Source organism: Fringilla coelebs (genome assembly GCF_963513975.1).
Source record: "Fringilla coelebs genome assembly, chromosome: 4".
NCBI lineage: Eukaryota > Metazoa > Chordata > Aves > Passeriformes > Fringillidae > Fringilla > Fringilla coelebs.
The window spans coordinates 18724338-18741387 of NC_140032.1; the positions used below are offsets into that span (position 1 = coordinate 18724338).

The following is a 17050-nucleotide window of genomic DNA, read 5'->3' on the forward strand; positions in this document are numbered from 1 at the left end:
ACGTGAAGTTTTTGCTAATGGAATTGTAGAATAACTTTTCCTGGTAATGTGGAAGAGGAGATACTCTTTTCTTTGTGGAGTGCCAGAAAACAATACCTGCCTGTGTTACAGTAAGACACAAGTGATTTTGTCTGTGACTTTTCCTTCCCAGCTGAAGGAGGAGGATGTGTGGCTTACTGATGTGGGCAGGGACAAAACATTTTCGCCATCAGCTACATAAAGGATTATGATTAAATGAATGACTAATTATACTCCCTGAGAGTGACTGCTAACTGCTGGTGAACCTTATTTATGGGAGCAGGAAACCAGCTCTGACTTTTGGAGGCAGGGCACAGGGGCTCTGTGTATGAGGAGCATAGGAGGCAAATTTGCTGACCCGTGTTTCAGCCGTGTGGGTGCCAGATGTGCTGGTCATGGAGCAGCTCTGACTGACTTGTGTGGCAGAGAGGGTGGAAGAGACAGCCTGAAGGTGGGGCTTTCCTGGGCAGGGCTCACTTCTCCCATCCTTTCCACGGAGTTTTCAGATGTGCTGGCTGATGTCACCAAGTCTGTAAAGGCAGAAGCATTGTGCCACATTTTGGCTCCTATTTCCATAGTCACTTCCACCCTCTTTCATGTCTCTCCCTCTGGCTTCCAACACTGGGGAAGCAAACAGGGAGGACTCTTCCAAGCTTGGCCTGCTCTTGTGCCTGGACCAGGTCTGTCATGCATGCTTGCGCCCATGCTGGCAGGATTTGGACGTGTGCTGTCTTACTTTTAAAGTTATTATTCATTATTAATACAGTGCATGGAGAATGTGCCCAGCAGGGGTCAGGAAGGAGGAGGTTCAGAGAGAGGGCTGTGTGAGATGGGTGAGCTGCACCTCGCTGCCACCAGCTCAGTGTCCTTTGCAGCACCAGCTGTCACTTACAGGCAAATACTGCAAATGGCCACTGCTCTCTAATTGTTCTCTTCTCCGGGCACTCAGCAACCCTGGGCTCTCCTTCCACCTTGTCCAGGATTCTCCTCTTCATGCTCCCATGGGAATGAACCAGTCAAGGCAACAAGGCATTGTGTTTAGCATTCACGACCCAAAATAAGCAGTGCTTTAGGGAAGAATTTTTTTGCTAAAACATTTCTGTGTATTGAATTACAAGGTAAAGGTCTGTGTATTGAATTACCAGGCAGTTGCTTAAATCTAGAAGGTGGAAGAAAATAAAGCAGTTCTCTGACTTCTTGTTGAAAGGATTAAAATTAATTAAAGAGGAGAAATGCCTACTTTTTGGAAAGCAGAGGAATATTTGCTTTAATGACAGTTAAAAGTGTATGAAAATATAGATGTGAGATTGAAATAATATTTTAATTGTGTACACAAATAAAAAAACTGTGAGTAAAAAAATAATTGAGAAATCAATTCCCCAAAAAGAATAACTCATAAAGTTTAGTAAAAATTTGTGTTCAAGGGAAAATTGCTTATATTTAATTTCCATCTCCTGTGCTCTTTATCCTGATCATATTTCTCACATGCACTCTAATAAGGTGAATATTTTGACTGCACTTGCATTTCAATCAACACTACTTTGTTAGTCACAGATCATGGCTCCCTGGCCGGAGGTAGAAAAGCCTGAAACCAATAACTATATTGGGGACTCTTCCAAACAAAACCAGAACATGGCTGGGAAAGAAGGAGAAAATCACAAAGGTAATGTGCTCACTCTGAGCTATAAAAAATATATAGGATTTGGGGATCCTTCGAGAAGATGGAAAGTAATTCAACAATTTTTTAAATGTTCTATTTCATCAGGCAATGTGGCTTCACTTGGAAATAAAGGGGAAATTCAACCTGCATTTTCCACAGTAGCTTTGATAGATGAGACAAGACCAGAAGAAGAAGACCCGTGGGCTCTGCCAGAACTGCAGGACACTGGGGTCAAGTGGTCAGGTAGCCATTTCTCTGTAAATAAGTCACCCTCATTGTTTTCCCATCACTTGTCTCATGTTCTTCAAGAGTTAATGGGTGTATAATATGCAGTCAGCTAAGAAAAATCCCAAAATCATGCTTCTTACCCTCCTTAAAACATGAGAAGATATATGTAAAACAGTCCAGCACTAATACAGTTTTATATCCAGGCAGCTGTTGGTCTTTTTTTACTCAGTAGGATGACTATAAAACCAAGGGTCAATGTCAGATTTCATAAGGCTTTTGTCACATACCAAAAAGGTTTTTTTTGTGGTAAAAGTAGGCAAACAAAATACCTGCTTCTGCAGTTAAAATGTGATTAAGAACATTCTTTTGGGTTTAATCACACACTGGAGCCATGTCACTGTCTTTGTCTCCAGTGTCTCTGCTTGTGCACTAGAGTATTCCAGAGAAAAATTCAAATGATTCTTTTATACATAATGTATTTGTTTTGCAGAACTGGATACGAAAGGAAAAGTCATTCGTGTACTCTATGGGATAGGGAAGTTCATTATGCTACTTGGATTACTCTACATGTTTGTGTGTTCTCTGGATGTACTGAGCTCTGCTTTTCAACTGGTAGGAGGTATGAAAATATCTAAAATATCAAGAATAAATTAATAAGGCAATAATTTTGTCTGAGACACTTAATTACAACTACCACTCTTCAGGAACATTCTTCATATGTGATGAGACATAGATTCAGAAGGAAGCAGCTCTGATTAAACACTGACCTTCATTTGTTAAAAAGGGTCTTTCTGTCTCAAATTCCAAAGAGTTGATGTAGGGGTTATTGGCCCCAATTTCCCAGTAGCTTCCTGTTACTTTAGTGACAGTTTAAAAAAATACATCTGTACATAAATCTGTCCCATGTAAAAGACATTTCACCAAGGTGAAATACAAAAATTGTGCTCTTGACCAAAGCATCTTACACTGAAATGTCCCCCAAATCCTTCAAAGATGAAAACTATTGAAATGTGTTTTTTACATTTACCTCGAAGTGTTGAATTCAGGTGATGGACTCAGGAGTGGTTATCAGAGAAATATGTGCACTTCTGTTGAAGTATTTTACAAACACAGAATGGTACAGGAACTGAATTAATCAGTATTATTGAAAGCATTTCCCTGAATTCAGTGTCCAAAAATACCAAGTAATAACATTTAAATCAAGGTGTAGGTGGTTTTTTTGCCCTACAGTCTTTCTGCTGATGGCTGTGGCATTTTATGCTTCTCTGCAGAGTCACTAAAATGAGACAGTATAAAGTATTCTCTAGAAACTGAGAAGCTGAGAGTCCAGGACATGAATCTGGATCCCTGGGCTACATCATACTTTTTTGGGATAACAAACATGATTATATATGTATCAATTAAATGGCTGAATGATCTTGAATTAAACACTGATAATTTCTATGGACTTTACCTTGTACTTCCCCCACTCTGAGAATATGTTTTTTTTTCTATAGGTAAAGCAGCAGGGGACATATTTAAAGATGATTCAGTGCTCTCGAATCCTGTTGCGGGACTGGTGATTGGAGTGCTGGTGACTGTGATGGTCCAGAGCTCCAGCACCTCCTCATCCATCATAGTCAGCATGGTGTCCTCCACGTGTAAGTTTGCCTACAGAATCCTGCTAGAGATCACTCCTAAACCTTGTCTCAGGTGCAAACATTCCCACTTGTGTTCAAATTGTAGAAGCTTTGGGTAAAAGAATAGAGACTGTAGGAAAAGTTTTTCACAGCTGTTTCCCTGATATAAAGTCAAATTTTAAAAAGGAATCATAATGGTATTAATATTAGTAGTAGCAATAGTAGTAGTAATAGTAATAATAATAAAACCAGAACTGCAATGAAAATAATTGGAAGCCTTGGCAGTGAATGACTTAGTTTTGGAAATATCTGCGTCATTTTCCCATGTTAGGCAGTTACTGAACTTCATTGTTTCTGTGGCATCATTTCAAAATTCTGCAGTAAGTAGGAAAATGCCTGGGAACCCTAACAAGTGATGAAAATGGATAACCATGGGCCACGGTGTCAGTGGGGATCATGGGACTATGGGAGTGCCATGTTCCCAGGGGGCTTGATTAAAGCAAACCTGTTGGGATTGAAGCAGCTCATCACACTGACATCGAGGGAAGTCAGGATTTCACTGATAGCAATAGTAATTTTCATTGAAGCATAGAGCTTGCTGATAATATGATTTTTTCATTCAGTGTTTCCTTTTCTGTTTTCCAGTGCTGACTGTTAGAGCAGCTATTCCCATCATCATGGGAGCAAACATTGGCACCTCAGTTACAAACACAATTGTGGCACTTATGCAAGCTGGGGACAGGAATGAATTTAGAAGGTATTGTACTTAAACTCTAGATCTGAAAAATATTGTTTTTTTCATTTTTGTAGGTCTTCTTCTATATTCCCTATCGCTGCTACAGCCATTCAACCTTTCTAGATAGGAAAGTCACAAGCATGGCCATGGCAAAGGTATAATACTGCCTATGTGCATGGCCTCATATGCTTGAAAAAAAACATATCATGTTCCTTTAGAAATTTTGTGGGTTTGTAAGAATTCACCATTTTTAATGATCTTACACAGGGATGAATTTTCAAGTGCTCCCACTTTACCAAGCACCTTTTATTATGTTCTAGTTATAGGAGGGCTGTACAAGAAGTTAATATTACATAAGTTTGGTCTGGTTTCCTCGAAAGAGATTTCAAAGTTGAAGTCTGCAGAAAGCTAGAGCTGGTAACTCTAGAGAAGTGAAGTGTTCTGGCTGTCAGATATATACAGTGACATCTTTTAGACTGACACTTGACATTGCCACTGAGAGAGCTCATGGAGCACTTGGAGGCTTACTGGAGATGGGCAGAAAACTTGGGAGTGATAGGAGACTTTGGTACCTTGTCATTTATGCACTGGGCATATTGAAATACTCTTAGCCAAAGCCTCTGGGGGATGAGCTGTGGCTCCTCAGGCTTTGGAGGAGAAGATCGAGAGGACCTATACACCAACAGTTTGCAGAAACAAGTGGGGGAGCTGCAAAGTCCTCTTGCCCCAGGAGTCAGGGAGAACTGGTCCTGGAGGCAATGACTGGTTGAGGATTAAAAATGAACTAAAACAGGTGAGAGGCAAAACAAACACAGGTTGTACAGCCACTTCTTTCTTCAAAAAAATACTCTTGGCAGCCTCATGCTATGGATCACTTTTGTCTTTTCTAGTTTTTCTTGTTTTACTCACCTGTCTGGCTCTCTAATTGGTCAGCAGTGTGGAGCCAACCTAGCACTCCATAACAAAGAAGCTATCGCGTATGACCCCAGAAATGAAATGGTTCCCACCTTGAAATGCCTTTCATCTCTACTTTTACGATTTCATACCTAATTGATGTTATACACATTTTGTTTAATTAAAAGCAGCTCTGGTTTTTAATTTCTTCTTGCAGGGCCTTTGCTGGGGCAACAATCCATGATTTCTTTAACTGGCTGGCTGTGTTTGCGCTGCTACCCGTTGAAGTCATTACTGGCTATCTCTTCCATCTCACCAATGTTATAGTTGAGTCCTTTCACCTTGAAAGTGGTGAGGATGCTCCAGAGCTACTAAAAGTTATCACAGACCCCTTCACAAAGCTCATCATTGAGGTAAGCTCTTGCTCACTTCAAGGAAGCTGCCTACCTGATTCAGTCACAACTAAATCAAAATGCTCTGAGTATGAGAAGGCTTCCCACTCCTATCTCTGTGTCCTCGGGGTAAAGTTCATTAGCAGATGAATTCTTCTCTTTATTCACATCTCATACAGCCCCAGCTCTATGTTTGCAGTTTCTATTTGCCCCACGTTTCACTTCAGCAATGGCAGACCTAGTTAGGAGGTCTGGGAAGGCAGGTGAGGACAAATTCAGCCATGTGGGATGGATGGGAAGGCAGCCTGTTGCCTGGGCATTGGCAGATAGCACTAGCTGAGACCCAGCCAGAGGATCAGCATAGGACCTGATGATGACTCTGAAATTATGGGACATAATCATGTGCATCTAGAGCCCAGGAGGATACACACAGCTTCTGAAGTGACAGTAAATACAGTCAGGCAGTTGTGTCAGAGCAGCTGATTAAACAGAAAGGGTGAGATGAGGTAGTGGATGATGTGGGGAGAATGAGACAAAGCATTTGTTCATGTAGAGTTGTTCCTTTTTTTTCTGGGAGTAACCCCCCTCCTACCTGTTGGTCTGGAGTTCCAGCATAAGAGTCATGCAGGTTTTATATGGTTAAGCTTCCAAAGGGGGTTATTTGAGTATAGCTGAACAGAAATATGTGATACAAGCTGGAAATAAAGCATTTTAAAAATTCTATTTCTTCTTTCTTTTAAGCTTGATAAATCAGTAATAAATGCAATTGCCACTAATGATGAATCAGCAAAAAACAAAAGCCTGGTAAAGCTCTGGTGTGTCACTGAAACCAATGTGGTGAGTATCATGTTAAATTAATTGTCAGGTACCTCAGGAAATATATTACTGATCTGTAGCTGATGCTCCTTATCATAGGATTGCAAAATAAGATTTTTTTTTATGAGGGTGGGGTTTTTATCAGCAGAAAAAGAATGAAAATAATTTAATGCAGTTTTTGCTCCAATTAAACCAAGCATGGTCACCAGTGGTGACCTTGACCTGGCTGCTTTCAGTACTGTGCAGGACCTTGCCTATCAGAACTGGTGGATTGGCACCAAGCCTTTTACTCCTTTCAAACCCAAATGCCTTTAAACTCTGATAGTCCTACCAACTCCCTGAAAGTGGAAAAAGTCTGCACCATAGGCCAGAGAAAAGATCGTTTCAACCACCCTTTATCTGCTGATCTAATCAGCTTTGGTTTTACGTGTGTTGGGGTGATCTGGTGGCAGCTGGCTCTTTGCAGCTTTCTTGGAAAAGCGCCCTTGGAGAAAGCCTCCGTGGTGCCGTGTCCTGTTCCTCTCCACCCAAGCAGCCCTACAGCTTGGAGGAATCTCTTGCCCAGACCAACACCAATGAGTATTTTGGTTAACTGTGGAGCTGTGTCTGGTTTGCATCGTTCAGCTAACTACCAATTACACCATTAAACATCCTTTGATTCTCTAATTAGAGTGTTCTACCTGTTGGCACGTATGGAAAAGTAATTCCCGAAGTCCTGAGGCAGAAGATACTTAAGGAGTCTTTAAGTATTTCAACCTCTGCAGGCCGTGGAGGTTGAAATTCGGTGCCCAGCTGCTATTGAATGACGGTGTGGCTGGGCAGTGAAACGCTACCTGCGCAGACAGTGCCGGGGCAGGGCTGTGCTCCCCTGAACCCTGCTCAGGTTTCGCCGCAGCCCGGCGCCCCTCGCTGCCCCGGCAGGCACAGCCGCAGAGCCCCGAGCCCCTGAGTCCTGCACAAAACAAGACAAGAAACTAATAAGTGCAGGCCAAGGGAAATGTTTATTTCTAGACACACTTTCCTCTGTGTTGCCTGTGTTTTGGCTGTGTACCCGCTGCTCAAGCTTACAGTCAAATTACGAAAACATGTGAAACCCCCAGAATTTTGATTTGAACTTGGTGGGGGGAAAAGGAAAATAGTTTAAATCATCTGCATTCCTACTGAGTTGTACTAATTTCTAGCAAAAGTTATTAAACAGACTCATGGCAGGGATAAATACGTGCAGACCCCATTTGTTTAAAGCAAAACAAACTTTTTGATCTAGTGAAGCTGTTTTGAAACTAAGATGTTTGAAAAAATTTCAAGAAGGTGCAAAACAAGACTGCGTTGTGCTTGTAAAGGTTTGCCAGGTATGGGGTGCCTGGAGCCCAGGTGCTCCCTGGAGATGTGGGGGCACTAGATCCACTCCCAGTTTTGCCCACCTGCATCATCTGGAGAGAGGTACAAATGCAGGTGTTCGTAGGCAGTACCCAGCAAAGAAATATGATTTCTCTTTCCCCATTTCTGCAAAAAAAAATCCACTCAAGCACTTTGGAAAGATACCTTGTGTTCAGGAGCATGGTTCAGAGTCCATTTGGCTGTTAGCTGCTCTTGTGTGGAAGTACAGCTCAGTCAGCAAGCTCTTCCTGAATCTGCATAATGACTCATGGACCTGGAGCCAGAATGCAGTATGTCCGGCCTAGGAGGGCTTATAAGGAAGCTTTTGTTGTGGTGTACACAGAAATTCAGTAATTTAGTAATGCAAATCATAGTGTTGCAAATCATAGTAATGTAAATCTTAGACATGAAAAATGAAAATTAAAGTAGTAGCAGCACTTCTGTTTCTACTGACATGGAAACTGAGGCACAGAAAATCAGCTGGAGCACTTTGTGCTCTTCCAGCAAGAGAGGCTGCACTAGTGTTGTAGAATTCTGACTCGCAGCCCTGTAGGACTCATCAGATCATGAACTGCATTGAGATGTCAGGAAAGAGATCTTTCTTTCATCAAGAAAGCTGTGGCAGTGGCTGGAAAAGGAATGCCACTGTCCCACAACTGCAGCCAAACATGAACTCACTCCACAAAAACTGTCATCAGTAGTTAAGTTCCTTAGCTATTAGTGGAGTGGTGCTGATGTTATTAAAATGTAGAAGATTTTGGGAATATTTTAATCTTTACATGTTGTACTGATTGACTTGGGTAACAGCATAATAATTTATTTTAAGAATGCAAAATGTTACCATGTCATTAATGTGGTGCCAGCTTACAATTCTGACTTTTTAGCTGATGAATCTTGGTTGTAGTAAAATTTGAAAATTCTACATGAGCTCTTAATAAAGGATTGTAGATGACTGGACTATCTGCTTTGTCTGGCAATCTTTAGACACTGCAGAATGTCACAATTCCACCTTCCGAAAACTGCACATCACCTGACTTTTGCTGGACTGAAGGAAATGTGACATGGACCCTCAAGAATATAACTGAAACAGACTATATCACTAAATGTAAGTAGTAGAACTACTCCTCTGCAACATGTTTACAAAAGTGTGTAGCTTTCTAATGGTGCTAACAGCCCCCTTCTGAGGTATCCAGAAGCCCTCTCCAGTGTAGGGACACATGGCACTGCTGCAGGTGCTGCCTGAGGAGCCTGTGCTCTGCTCTGGCTGCACAGCTGGAGTTACAGCAGCATCATGGTATCTGGCTGCAGGTGGATCTCTTTCCATGCTGCCTGATACCAGTAATTGAGGTCTTCAGTATCATGTCACCCTCGATGTTCAGATGGCTCGGAGCTATGGTTACTTTGCTGTCATGGTTGCTAGGATATCCCATCTCTATGCATGCCCTGCAGGACTTTCACCAGCCCTGCTCAGGTATGCAGCCACTCTGGGAAAAGCTGACCCACCACGCAGCTTGGAGCACCCCAAAATTCCTCCTGCCTTTGTACTCCTCTCCCCTGCACACGGTCACCAAGTCCTGCCTGCCCCACAGGGGTGCCCACTGTGCATTTTGGAAGCACGTCTGTAGAAGCACCTCTCCTGCTCTCCTGCCTCGCTCAGACATGGCTTTTGTGGAGCAGGGAAGGTTGCATTTTCTCTCTTTGCATCAACCCTCTTTGCTTTGGTCCAATTTTCTTAGGGGAGCAAATGAAAACCAGAGCCGGGCTTAGGATCCCAGGCAAAAATGTGGGTAGGCTAATTAATTTTCCTTTTCTTTTTCAGGCAAACACATCTTTGTAAACTCAGACCTGCCTGATCTTGCCATCGGGCTCATCCTTCTGGCTTTGTCCCTGCTTGTTCTCTGCTCCTGTTTGATAATGATTGTTAAGCTATTAAACTCTGTGCTTAAAGGACAAGTGGCCAGTGTTATCAAGAAGACAATCAACACTGGTAACTATCTGCTTTTCCTGAGGATTGTTTTTAGGAATGACAAGGACACTGAGCATGTTTATTGATGTCTTCTGTTCTGGAAGACATCATAGAATATTTTAAAGAAAATACTATGAAATGAAAATCATGCACACTGCCCAACATTTTTTCTCCCAAGCATTCTTTTTTCTTTCATTTAAAAATTTATTAGTGAACATCTTGATTGAGAAATGCAGCAGATTAACAGCATTAGAGACCAAAGTCCAGGTTCTGTTTCTAGATGTATAATCATTAGCTGTCAGAAATGTAGAGTTTCCATCCTCAAAAGATAGCACCAAAGTGCTGAGATTGTGATTGCCTGCTCTGGCACAGGGCCTGCATATTCCTTCTAAAGTAAGTTGAAAAAAGTTTGTAGTAATTAATGATTTTATCCTGTTCTGCTGCCTAACCCTCTCTTCAGCAGGATAAGGCAGCCTTGAATGGTGGTGTTTTTCTGTCCTTCCCTGTGTTGTCCCTGTGTTTTTTCCAGCATGGATCCATTGAGTGCAAATGTTATGGTTTTTTTTCCACTGTGCTGCTTTTCCTTCATGCTCTCTTTAATGGATTAGAAGCTGTAGCAGAGGAAAGCAGTCCTGGCACAGATCTCAGGCTGTGGTTGAAGTGAGGGTTCACAGAAATGCAGAAGGCAACAAAGTGGTCCCCACGCTGTCTTCTGCTGGGCAAAGAACACTGCCCCAATTAAAAACAAGGGGTAGAAAGCAAACAGCTGACAGCTACTGCTTATTTAATTTGGGATCTGCTCTGTGTTCCTCCATGTCTTCCCAGCTGATTAAGTCCTCACTTCTCAGTTCTCTCCATAAATCTGCAGACTACAGGGGACATTTGTGCCTAGTTTCTCTGACAAGTGTAATTAGCTGTTCTCTGCAAGAGTTTACAAGTGCATTTTTAGGAGATAACCTGCTTGGAACTAGTTAGAGCAAACAACTTGGTTCTCTCAGGATGGTCTTCAGAGCTTTCTGAAGATCTGATCCATGCAGGGGTGCCTGGCTGCTGAAACCAAGGCTCTCAAAACACCCAGAAGGTTTTGTGTTGACCTCTGAGGAAACATTTCTGGTACCTAAATGTATCACAACACACATGCTACCCTAGGTCAGGACAAGTGTCTGTCTAGTCTGGTATCCATCTCAAAGTGCATCCTGTGGTGCAAGGCCACAGAAGGTATAGAGCAAACAGGATAAATCAAAGTAGTAGAACTGACCCCAAATCATCATTTGAGACCCAATATGCAAACAATACATCTACATTTTAAGTGCTCAACAGTCTTCACTGCTGTGTTATTGTTGCATAGATCACTCTGTTATGCTAACAGCAGTGTTCTCCCTCTATTTTTTAGATTTTCCATTTCCTTTCACTTGGCTCGCTGGATACCTGGCTATGCTCGCAGGGGCTGGTATGACCTTCGTTGTCCAAAGCAGTTCTGTTTTCACATCTGCTATTACACCCCTTGTTGGTAAGTTGTAAATACTGTGCTCTTTATCCCCATGTTTCATCCTCTCCATCCTCCTGAGGCCAACTCAGCCGTGTTTGTTTTCTCGCAGGCATCGGCGTTATAAGCATCGAGCGCTCCTATCCCCTCACCTTGGGAGCCAACATTGGCACAACCACAACAGCTATACTTGCAGCTTTGGCAAGTCCTGGGAGTACATTAAAATATTCATTACAGGTCAGTATGAAACAATGCTTTCTTGACTTCATTTAGAAGTTGTAAGTTTTCTGAAGAAAAACCTGACAAAAGTGGCTGGGATGCAAATGTGCTGTTCATGTTGTGCCTGATTTTGTCTGTGCTATTAATAACACTGCATTCATTTCAATTGCTAAAGCAGAAGTGTTGCATTAAAAAGTCCCAGAATGTCAATATATAGCTAATCTTGCTTTTGTAAATTGTCTTGATCTGCATGAATTGATTCAGAACTGAGACAGGGGAGGCCACTTGACTCCTGAGCCTGGGGTCTTTTCTGCTTGGAGTTCAGTGCCCACGTACTGAGAACCCTCTGAAGGTTATTGATTTCTGTAAGCTCACTTCTCAGGATCCTAAGTCAGTTCATGAATTGTACAGGGACTCCTGTAACCCAAGTGAAGGTTGCACAATCCTTAAGCTGGCAAGCTCTCTATCTACCTGACGTTGCAGTGAGCATCACAGCATCTATTTTCCTCCTTGTAAATGTACTTTGATTGGGTTTTATTGAATTCCTTTTTGCCTCAAACTATTTAAAAAGTAGGAAGCCTGGCTTTGACCTCCCATTTTCCACCCAGTAAAGAACCTGGCAGCAGATAACATTTGAATGAATGCTTTACGATTAAGAGTGAAAAGATAATGACGTTTCCTTGGTGAATAGGATGAATGTCTTTACTGGCTGAAATAAATCAAGAAAATTACAGAAGTCATTTTATTGTCCTCAGGCAACAGATGTAATCATGAGAAGATGCTATCTTGATAAAGCTCAGATTTCATGATAACATACTGGTTTTATAATGCCCTTTATAATAAACACCTGTGCTTTCATAGTTACTTTAGTCTGATAACAGTTACGAAATTAAAATAGGATAAGGTAAGCAGGGAATGTACTGTTTTGTTCAATATATGCTTATTCTGTCTAAATGACTCCTGTATGCTTTAGCAAGTCTGTGCCTTCTAATGCTAATTTTTGTTTAAAAATTTTTGAAGCATGTGAGTCAAAGGATTGTAATTACCCAAAGACTAAGTCACCTTCCAGGAATCTCCTCAGTGCCCTATAAACTTATAGCTAATTTTTTGTAAAATACAAGTTTGTACCATTAAAATTTCTCTGTAGCCTGTGTGCAATATCAAATTTATGCTTCCCATGTTTTCACTGAAAATTTATGGGTGCAGAACCCAATGGTTTCCACACCTTTTTGACAACAGCACTGTTTCCTGAGAGCTGGAAGTAGTTATGACGTAGGTAGGAGTATTTAATGATGTTTTAGTTAATGAACTTCTCAAATGTTTTTGCTTTCAGATTGCCTTGTGCCACTTTTTCTTCAATGTCTCTGGGATTATTCTGTTTTATCCGATACCTTATACCCGCCTGCCAATCCGCATGAGCAAGACCTTGGGAAACATAACAGCCCAGTACAGATGGTTTGCTATATTTTATCTTCTCCTCTGTTTCTTTCTGTTGCCTCTGTTTGTATTTGCTCTGTCGCTGGCAGGCTGGGGAGTCCTTCTGGGTGTTTGCCTTCCCCTGTTTCTTCTTTTTATTGCTGTGGTTGTAATTAATGTTATGCAGAAAAGGCGACCTCATTCACTGCCTGAGAAGCTCCAAAACTGGGATTTCCTACCTGTCTGGATGCACTCCCTAGAGCCCTGGGACAATATAATTATGGCTTCACTTGCTTTTTGTGGGAAACACTGCTGTGGCTTCTGCAAATGCTGCAAAGTCAATGCTGAACAGGAGGGTGCCAAAGACAACCAGCTAAAAACTATGGAAGTTTATGATAACACCATGGCAATGGCTGATGAAGAAAGAGGTGGAAGAAGGGCACCAGCTGTAGCTTGTGTTGACAAAACAGGCACAAACAACACAGCCTTATAGTATTGGATCCATGCATATTAGCAGAGATACAGCACAGGACAGCCAGGCTCATCAAAACCACCTTGGACCTTGCACTGAGGACAAAGTGAACATTTTGTTAGGTTTCTGAAGCCAGTGATACATCACTCATCAAGGAAGGAAGTCAAACAAGCTTGACAGAGTCCCTAGAAAATCTATGCTCAGTTGCAAAGCTAATGACAGATTTGCTCACAGAGGATCTACTATGTGGTACCTTCCTCCAATGTTATCAGTAGCAAACAAAAGAAATCCTGATGTAGTCCCATGAAGAGAGGGATGAAAGAAGTGGCAATCAATTAAAGCTTTAAAAAAACCAATAAATAATGCACTGGTAGAACAGCCTTTCTGACCTACTGACTCAGCAGAAATTACTTCATAATACCTAAGACACCTTTGAAATTTAAAAAAAAAAAGGGTGGGGGGAGGAAAAAAAAAGGAAGAAAAAAAGGGGGAATCCTAATGTTTTCATTGGCCTGTCTGCAGTGGTCAAAATGGAAAATAGTAGCTTTCCTAGAATAGACAAAATCTACTGTATGTGTGTGAAGGAAAATGAAATGCTGGGACGTCCTTCAGAAGCTCTTGGAGTCCTACTCTGGCAAAAGAGTGTACATAAGCCCATTTGGAGCCCACTCTGTCTCCTCTAACAGTGGGGATAGGAGCTATAATCTTTTGTTATCCCAGGCTAAAGACCATAAAGGTAATTGCTGCTCTCTCTGCCTGCTGAACGTTAAGAACTGTGTATGGAGACATTGGGTTGCTACCAAAGGTCTTGACTGACTGAGGATGTGATTGTGTGGCCATTCCTCCCTCTAGATGGTCCTCTTCAGTCCTGTTCACCGTGTAACCCCACAGCTATGGACTGGGGCAGCAAGGAGCACCAGTAGGAGAGGAGAGAGCTGTGCCAGCCTGGGCTGATGCCAGGAGCTGTATGTGCAGCTGTGGCTCCATTTGTGGCTCCACAAAAGGAGCTTTCAGGGTAGAAGTGGAGAATGGCTTTAGGTCTACAACAGAGGGAGCCTGTAGAGCAGATTGTGGCTAGCACAGGGCATCTGGTAACATTTACTGGAGAGAAAGGGGTTTTCACCACCCCTTTGTGCTCTGAACCACCCTACCTGGAAATAATGTGAATTTTACTGGCAATTGTATGTAGCAATCCAAATCCCAAATAAAAACCATTAGGAGTGTAGTCACTACAATACCTAGCAAATCCATGGGTAGTGCAATACTTGATAGGAAGCTGCTTGTGCTCAAATTTTACCTTAGTGATGTTTTAGTAAACGCTTGTGAGACTGCTCTGAATCATGGGCTGACAGAAGGCATAATTTCAGAGTCAGAAGAAGAACATTTCAAAGATGCACTCAGTACTTCTGCTGGTTTTCAACAGCTTATATATTACTGAGTACGAGACAATATCTGATGTCCAATTATTAATGTTCCAAAAAAAATTAGATGGCTGAGTGCAAACCAAGTGTCATTTAAAGCTCATTTAAGTGGCTGAATTTTAAATTTAATGTGTAATGAAAATGCTGAGAAGACCCTTAGTGCAACAAAGCTACTCAGTGCTGCTAGAACACAATTACTTCTGAATAGTTGTTTTCTGCAGAGCTTGGAATTCAATAGGTTAAATTCAGCAATCAAGTAAATACATATATTTTAGAAGTGAAAATTGTTTTCATTTCCTTTTTTAAGCTAACATTAAAACTGGCAAAATATGTGTTTGCAAATTGCATTCAAACTGAGATTCTAACTTTCTGTAATTGTGAGCCAGTGACAAAATGCTTAGAATCAGAGTGAAATTCCAGAAACATCTAGTTTTGGTATAGTTCTGCTCTTTTGGAGTGTAGTACCAAATAGCAGGATTATGTCATATGGTCTTTTTAAAGTTATTTTCTTTATGCTTCATATAGTTGAGACAATTTTGTCAGCATCTCATTTTTAAAGTGGAATTTTTATATTTTCAGTAATTCTTCTTCATTTAGTTCTCACAATTCTGGGTACTTTTTGAATCTGTTTCTTTAAACCCCAATGTGCATTTCCCAGGCTCTGTTTCTTTGGGAAAATATGAGAAAAATATCCAGAATTGTTTTCAAGTTATCTTACGTTTCCATTGACCACCCATTGAAAGAGGAAACATTTTAGTCTACTTTTACTCACTTCTTTAACAACATGCACCTTATTTTGCTTCTTGAAGTAAAGCCTTCAAGAACAGTGATAATAACTGTGGGAAAGCAATTCTTGCAAACGAGTCAGGGTAATAATTGTCAGGCATATCAGTACTTTATGGTTCCTCTCTGTAACGTCTCCCCTACGCTCTCCTCTCCTCGCTCCGGGTCATACCGTGCCATTGTGTTAAGCAGATTCCAACAAATGTTTCTGTTTAATACAGCATGATATATCCTGGTACACTCACCCTCACACTCTTAATAAAAGATATTTACTCTTTATTTATAATTGTTTGAGTGTACAGAATTTTTCATAACTTATAGAGAAGAAGGCTCGTGATTGTGTTATATATTACATATTTGAAAACTATGCAATGTTTATCTATAAAAATGTAAAAAGGCACTACTGTATATTTTGTAATATAACTTTTCAATTGTTTGTAACTGTGTATACTGTGTATTATGGAGACTGTTGGCTCCATCCATAGGTTACTTAAAGATTGTTAGTAATGCAGAGACAGATTTCTTAAAGACGAAAAACAACTATAGACTTTCATAATATGGCTTACTGCACAAGGATATTAAACACTATGTTTCTAAAAGATTTGAATTTTCTGTAATGAGAAATTTTGGAAATACGATGTTTCTAAAATACTTTTTTAAACTCTTAAACGCTTCATCTTTTAACTGTTTCAAGGACAGTATATGTCTTTATATTTTGTCATGAATGTTCATCTTGTCTGTCCTCATGCATTGAATGTAAAAATAAAGAGATGTTTAAAAAAATTATTTTTGTAATATTTATCATGGAACCTTGCAGAGAAATAAGTATTCAGACAAGTTCTAGCCTGAGCTGATGCTGTGTGCAAGAATGAGGAGGTTTTTTAGCACTGAGCACTAGAGAAAAGCACCTGTGTGTCCAATATTTTCATATGAAAGAGAGATTTTCATATGGAGAAAAATAAAAGGAATTGCTCAGTGCAACTCTGTGGGTCAAGATATTTTCTGACAGAGTGCTACAGACAGTCCTTAGTGAAGGCAAACATGTAAGAGCAAAGCCAGTGCTATTGTGGCAACAGGATGCATGACAAGTCACCACAAATTATCTGTGTCACTGTTCCAGGCTCAGATTCTTCCTGTGCTCTCTGGCAAACAGTGTCTCTGCAATGCTCCTTATACCCTGTGGCCTGAGTGCTGTCTGACTTATACCTGGCAAAAATATCCGTATTACTCTTTTTTTAAAATCACACATGACCTATGGAGCTTAAAATTAGCCAGACAGAGAGAAATAAAAAGTGCTCTTTAAATGTGTTACAGAGTATTAAAAATGTTATTAGACTTCCTAATTATGAGCTCAATAGTAGCTGAGGAACCAGCTCCAAAAGCACCTCTCATTCCCAATTACACCACGCTTTATTGAAATGAAGATAGCAGAAGTATTCCTTATAACACTGATATTAATGCACTAAAGTATAAACTGGCTTCTTCTGAAAGTGCAGTAATCACCCTAGGCCCATGATTTAAAACTTAGAGCTTCTTACACCCCTGCA

The 17050-nt window shown here is 40.9% G+C and overlaps 1 protein-coding gene across 1 annotated transcript; it reads left to right on the top strand.

Annotated features, from left to right (window-relative positions):
- Positions 1-1572: 1572 nt before the first annotated feature.
- On the top strand, positions 1573-13320 carry SLC34A2 (solute carrier family 34 member 2; the record flags this gene model as incomplete). The annotated part of the gene is made up of 12 exons (XM_084204588.1): positions 1573-1681; positions 1784-1921; positions 2397-2525; positions 3403-3546; positions 4171-4282; positions 5373-5568; positions 6289-6384; positions 8725-8845; positions 9560-9727; positions 11100-11216; positions 11305-11429; positions 12745-13320. Exons 1-12 carry the CDS (start codon positions 1576-1578, stop codon positions 13318-13320), a joined length of 2028 nt encoding a protein of 675 aa, XP_084060714.1. The 5' UTR covers positions 1573-1575.
- Positions 13321-17050: the final 3730 nt, after the last annotated feature.